Source organism: Rhipicephalus sanguineus, chromosome 5 (genome assembly GCF_013339695.2).
Source record: "Rhipicephalus sanguineus isolate Rsan-2018 chromosome 5, BIME_Rsan_1.4, whole genome shotgun sequence".
Lineage (NCBI taxonomy): Eukaryota > Metazoa > Arthropoda > Arachnida > Ixodida > Ixodidae > Rhipicephalus > Rhipicephalus sanguineus.
In genome coordinates, this window is record NC_051180.1 from 73298603 (window position 1) to 73304602 (window position 6000).

The following is a 6000-nucleotide window of genomic DNA, read 5'->3' on the forward strand; positions in this document are numbered from 1 at the left end:
CAGGAAAAAAGATGCAATTTTCTCATTTCGCAACCGCTGAGCCCTGATGAACCTAATTTGACGTCATGTCTGTAAATCCATTAATACTTGCACCACTGGCTCAATTTTTCGTTTTTGGTCTTCTGAGGTCATAACTATTAGGAAAACGCGCACAAAAATATTCCCCGACCAAAATAAAAAATCCAGGGCTGAAAGGGTTAATAAAACGAAAAAAAGACTGCCATTTTTTCATTATCTGTTCCCATGCAAATGCTTCGATTAAAATGTTTCAAAAAAAGATGTGTGAGCTCAAGTTTTTTTTATTTATATAGCAGTGATAGAGATTGCTGGCCACTGCTACATAAAATCAAGTACTTATATCTCGGCACTTACGCGCTGCACAACTAGCTGCCACACTTAGCTGCATCAGCATGGGGGGCGTTAAGCAACGACCACGGTGACATGTTTCTAGTCCCGCAGTCCCAGACATAGCTCATTGCTGCATGAACTCAAATTGCAATTTTATCCAAGTGCACGCACGATAACGGCACTCAATCCACACAATGCTAGAGGAAGCGATTTGCTACAACGTGTGACATTTAACCATTCAAAGGTCGCTTGCTGGCTTCTTCACACGGCTGCATGCAAATGTCACTATCGTATCGGCGGACGTAAATTTGCTTGCCACGATCCGTTTCATGCGTCACTTAATCCCACAGATTAACCTGGCGGCCCAAACACGGGTAACGTGCCATAAGCAGATGTTAAACGTTTCACGGACTGTGTGTTGAACACCGCACCACAAAAAGCTACGTACCTTGTCCTCGTTCTCGTTCTGGAACACTGCCGGTGTATGAAGTACAGAGCAAACGGCAGCGCCGAAAATGTGATCATGAGCATTGTCCAGCTATGGCAGGCCAGTAAAAGGACCGACGGTAGGACGATAATGGGCGAGATGACATCAGTCTCCAACCGCTTGGCCCCACCGAGCCAAGGCACCCGAATCCGGTCCATCACCGTGTCTTTGACGAGCGACCAGTGAGGTGCGGGGACACCGACGGCACGTAAGGAGCCTGCGGCAAAAAGGTTAGATGAGCCCCGCGATCGCGACACTACGCAGCGTCGAGAACGATTAGGAAAATTTTTATTGACGCCCACATCACGTTCAGCGTATTCGAATGTTTCCGCTTAGCGCCAACACCAGCCCGCCGAGGAAAGACGGAGAGAAAGAACGAGCGAAACACCGGCTAACAATAACAAAGGCGACAACACGTTTCCTCCTAAGAACCAACTACCAGTGACTTTACAACCAAAGCACCTCCGCGAGAGAACGGGTGCGAGCTGCTCGAATGCGATAATCCCACGGGTGTCATCGACATCGATAAGCCCGAACAATATTGCATTAAGTGGACTCGCCTGTCAACGCGATATCCAAGGCCTCGCAGTCGCGAGACATGCCAAAATGTGCGATCGCTCTCCTACTTTGGAGATGTACTCGCAGCAACAAAGAGGGTCATCATCGCGCATCACACCGTGACCAGTTTTCATAGCAGCGCTGTCATTACTTGATTTTCGTCGCTAAGGGCGGCTGCGGAATGATACACTCGATGCGGTACTGAGACGAAAAGCAGCAGCGTACGCCGGACATTTGCAGACAGCGGGAGAGGGCGATGTAGACTGGTAAGGAGCGAGAAGTCTCGTCATCGCGATGAAAGGAAGGAAGCGCCGCAAGCCACAAACAACACAACCCACATCCTCGCGCAAGGCGCACTCTGGGCGCAGCCAACCACTGGAGTGGAAGTTACGCCTCGAGAGTGAAGCCGAGCCCCCCAGAAGATGGCGACCGCGACCGCCATCATAGAGAGGGCAAGAACAACGTTAGCGTTCAGCCAGAGGCATTGGTTCAGCGCAGAAAAGGCAGTGATTTTCCGGACAGATACTGCTCAACGCGTGTTTTTGGTTACAGGTTTTCTTAAGAAGCATCAAAGTCTTGCCAAATCTTATCGGAGTTCAAGTCATCAATATTTATCGTGATGAGTTACCTTGTAGGAAACAACGATATTTTATCTTATGTTATAAATAGCCAATCTTTTCCATTAACAAAGATGCTACTTGATCTCAAAGCGGGTATCGCCCTAAAGGAGTATGTTGCGAAATAAATGGCTGGCAAAAGCGTTGGCTAAACTTTAGCCAGTAAAGCCTTGCGACAGCCTCCACTCCCGAATTTTTCTTTTTTTAATCTGCTTGGGGCGCAACTACTGACCTCCACTAGAACGCAACGGACGTAACCACGCTTGAAAGAATCTGTAAGTTCTCTTTTCGTATAATATGTAAGACTAACGTTACCGCAAAATTATAACTGAAGCTGAGTAGTAAGAGTGCCATCTGTCGACTAACACAATTAAACATAAAATATGGCGCCGTTTTCGCGATTCTAACAGTTTTAACAGTGGAGCTGTTAAAAACTTGAGGTTGTGCACGCCGTCGCTTCAGAAAACTCGGCGGTGTGCACCACAGAAAGCGGGTATGTGCCAAGCAACTCCTAGCATAGCACAGCCATGCGTAGTATAGTATTGCAAGGAGGCGGGAAAGGGAAGTGATGAGACGTTATGTGAGGGTGAGGAGGAAAGAAATGAGGAGGGGAGAGGGTAACGCATGGCATAGCCCTTGTATAGTATAATTCAGCAAAGAGCATAACTACGTCATGGCTGTCATGCAGAGTGGGAAATGGAAGTGAAGGTCAGGAGGAGTGATGTGAAGGTGAGGAGGAAGAAAAGAAGGAGGGGAGACGGTAAAGCACGCAAACAGCCTTGTATAGTATAATTTAGCAAAAGAACATGCATAGCTAGCATATTATAGTACAGCAAGGGGCTTTGAAAGGGAAGTGATGGTCAGGAGGAGTGATGTGAAGGTGAGGAGGAAGGAAAGGAGCAGGGTAGAGGGTAAAGCACGGCATAGCCTTGCACAGTATAGTTTAGCAAAAGCAAAGCATAGCCACTGGATACAATGGTATAACACGGGGATGGAAATGGAAGTGAAGGTGAGGAGGCGTGATTACTGTTACAAGAATATGTTTCACACTGCCGAAGCAAGGAAGGCACCAAAGAAGACGGCGTGATGTTGTGTGTGGGCACGCTCTCCGCGATCCTTGTCTTACGCTTAGGCGTGGCGTAAATATATTGTAAGTACGCCTTGCACCCCTGTATGCCTTCACGTAACAATTTGAGGTGAGGGAGGGAAGAAAGGTTGAGGGGAGAGGGTAAGCATGGCATAGCCTTGTATGGCACAGTTAAGCAAATAGCATAGCATAGCCATGCATAGTAGTATAGCAAAGGGTGGAAAGGAAAGTGAGGAGGAGCGATGTGAGGGGTAGGAGGAGAGAGGGCAATATGGACAGAGATAAAGAAAGAGAAAATATCAAAGAAGGAAGATGAAAGAACTCAACCTGCGTTCGCCAGGGGCTTGCTTGCCGCTCGGTCTAATACAGGGCCAAACATACGAGGTAAGCGAGTACAGTACCTCGGAATATGGGTGAATGAGGGGGATAGATATGGAGGTACAAGAGAAAGCATCAGTAGCAAGGGAAAGAGGAATGCTGCCATTATGAAGCACCGAGCTTTATGGGGTTACAATAGGTACGAGGTGCTTCGAGGGCTGTGGAAGGGTGTGATGGTCCCGGGGCTTACATGTGGGAACTCAGTGGTGTGCATGAAGTCAGAGGTACAATCAGGAATGGATGTAAATCAAAGGACGGTGGGCCGCCTCGCGTTGGGCGCTCACGGGAAGACGACAATGAGGCTGCTAAATGGTGATATGGGATGGACAGGCTTGAAGTGAGGGACGCTCAGAGCAAAATGAGATTCGAAGAGAGGCTGAGGAAAATGAAGAAGAGTAGATGGGCAGAGAAGGTTTTCAGGTATTTGTATAGAAAAAGCGTTGACACGCAGTGGAGAAAAGAACTAGGAGGCTCACCAGTAAATATACGGCTAGCAGTGCGGGCGATATGGCAAACAAGGAGCATTAGCGGAGAGGACTTAATTTTATTGGATGACAGCGATGGAAAAGAAGCCGGCTCTGAGTAACTACCGAAAGGGAAAGAACGAAATAAGGAGGGAAAGGTTTTATGATAATTCAAGGGAAGCGCTTTACTGTTTGAAGCAAGGTCGGGCTGCCTTAGAACGCGTAGTTATAAAGCGAGATTCAGTAACGAAGAAGAACAATGTACATGCTGCGGGGAACTAAGGAAACGATGGAACATGTACTGATTGAATGTGGCGATATTCACCCAGGTATACGTGTGGGCACGAGTCCACAGGAAGCCTTGGGTTTTAGGGACAACAATGGAAAGCTGAACACGTCCGCGATAGAAATAAGTAAGAGACGGTTAGAGTATTGGTGGCAGAAAAGTAGAGATAAAGTACAAAAATAAATAACCCTACTGAAACGTTCCATATGCCATTCCAATAATCCGTATGTTTCCGTAAGAATATTACGGAATATATGGAAAATATATGTAAAATATACGGAAACATATGGATTCCGTATGGCAAGATATGGATTTATTGGAATGGCATACGGAACGTTTCAGTAGGGAATGGGGAAAAATAAGGTCATTCTGCCTTAACGGCGGCACGAACACTCGTTTTTGTCACTTTTCCTACCGACGCGGCGGCTGTTCTCCGTGCTTTATATAGTTGACTTATACATCATTGAAAAGCTTGATCTTTGTACTTTTCAAATATATTTATAAAAACAAGTCAACCATTAGTATTTGGGGATGGATAGCCAAGAATAAGCGCAAGTTACACGGTTTTGGCTGACTGTGCCTCAGCAGTGACCATTTTTTAAAAAATCTGCTACAGTTACAGCACTGTTCTTTGCGCAGCACATTCAAGACATATTTACCTATTTTCTCAACGTAGCAAATTGATGTTGGACTTATACTTTTTTGTTGCTGAGCTTTGAAAACAGCCAAATTTAGTAACTTCCGCAGCAGATTGTCCAGTAACTATTCGCTAGAGAAAGTTCATTTTCGGGGCGTATGTAGAGGATAAGATTTTCCGTCTGAATACCCAATTTCATCGATGTGCACGTGCTACTTTTTAAATTATATTCATCTAAAGTGGGCGATATTCTCAATATAGGGACCTACCGTGGCCCATTTTCGTGGAAAGCTACTGAAGTTCCATGGCCGAATTTGCACGTAGAGAACTATAGTCCCCGATCTATTTCCGGACCTAGCGTTTTTCAATAAAGCAAGCAGAAATGCGATACGAAGCTCTAAACTGTCTTAATTTTTCATGCTGAAAACGTCAACAAAAGTGGAGTAATCTTCAAACTGCGCTGAATCTCCGCATGCATAGCTTAAAATATAATAGTTACGGTCTCCTTATATAATTATACACACTAATCACACACAAATACTGCAGGAACACTGAGAAATCTGCATTATTCCTATCACTACAACGAAAATCTTCCTCTAGCGCCACCTAGACGGACAACACGAAAGCGCTGCTTGGAAAGCTCCCCGTCTCCCCGACTGTGGCGTTCGAAAACATTTTACTTCAGGGGAGAATGTCAACTTCAGACCATGCCCCAGCATCTGCAAGTCTTCTCTTTTTGTCTGCCTTTCAGACGGCTGCGCGGGAGAGCGTGAAAGCAAGTGTGAAGCATGGGCCTTGGGGGGTGCAAAGCCGTCTTGCATCGCGGCTGGGGAGGGGGAGAGAGAGATCTGGCATAGCTTGGGTGGGGGCAAGTGCCGGTGTGGCTGGAGGGGGGCAAATGCCGATTTTGCACAGAGAGTATGGGTGAGCGTCGTCAAGTGAAAAAAAAAAAAAAGCCGTACTCTCGGAACGTCCCCCGTGTGCGTGCGTATGTTTGTGGCCCCACTCGGGCGACCACTAAAACCGAGGGGTGTGCAACGGCAGACAAAAGAAAGCAGAAAAACGGGCAGTGCGCGTGCGATGCGAGGGAACTGAGTAGATCTGCGTGGGCGAAGTATGTTTTGAATAGCAACCTCAA

At 46.7% G+C, this 6000-nt stretch overlaps 5 protein-coding genes across 12 annotated transcripts in view; 3 read left to right on the plus strand and 2 right to left on the minus strand.

Annotated features, from left to right (window-relative positions):
* Nucleotides 1-6000, plus strand: part of LOC119393777 (39S ribosomal protein L40, mitochondrial) — a 149324-nt gene that overhangs the window by 90151 nt on the left and 53173 nt on the right. The window lies entirely within an intron of this gene.
* Nucleotides 1-6000, minus strand: part of LOC119393771 (zinc finger protein 595) — a 177524-nt gene that overhangs the window by 84691 nt on the left and 86833 nt on the right. The window lies entirely within an intron of this gene.
* LOC125758740 (zinc finger BED domain-containing protein 5-like) overlaps nucleotides 1-6000 on the plus strand; it is a 159671-nt gene that overhangs the window by 59996 nt on the left and 93675 nt on the right. The gene's annotated exons all lie outside the window — the stretch shown is intronic.
* The window catches only part of LOC119393770 (zinc finger protein 425), a 169642-nt gene that overhangs the window by 45099 nt on the left and 118543 nt on the right, over nucleotides 1-6000 (plus strand). The gene's annotated exons all lie outside the window — the stretch shown is intronic.
* The window catches only part of LOC119393773 (palmitoyltransferase ZDHHC23), a 155746-nt gene that overhangs the window by 14983 nt on the left and 134763 nt on the right, over nucleotides 1-6000 (minus strand). Inside the window, exon 1 of one of the 4 annotated variants that reach the window (XM_037660923.2) lies at nucleotides 797-1044. The exons of the other annotated variants lie outside the window; for them this stretch is intronic. Coding sequence (XP_037516851.1) covers nucleotides 797-993 — 197 coding nt within the window. The 5' untranslated portion in view covers nucleotides 994-1044. Of the gene's footprint in view, nucleotides 1-796; nucleotides 1045-6000 lie in introns of those variants that run through there. 4 annotated transcript variants of the gene reach the window in all.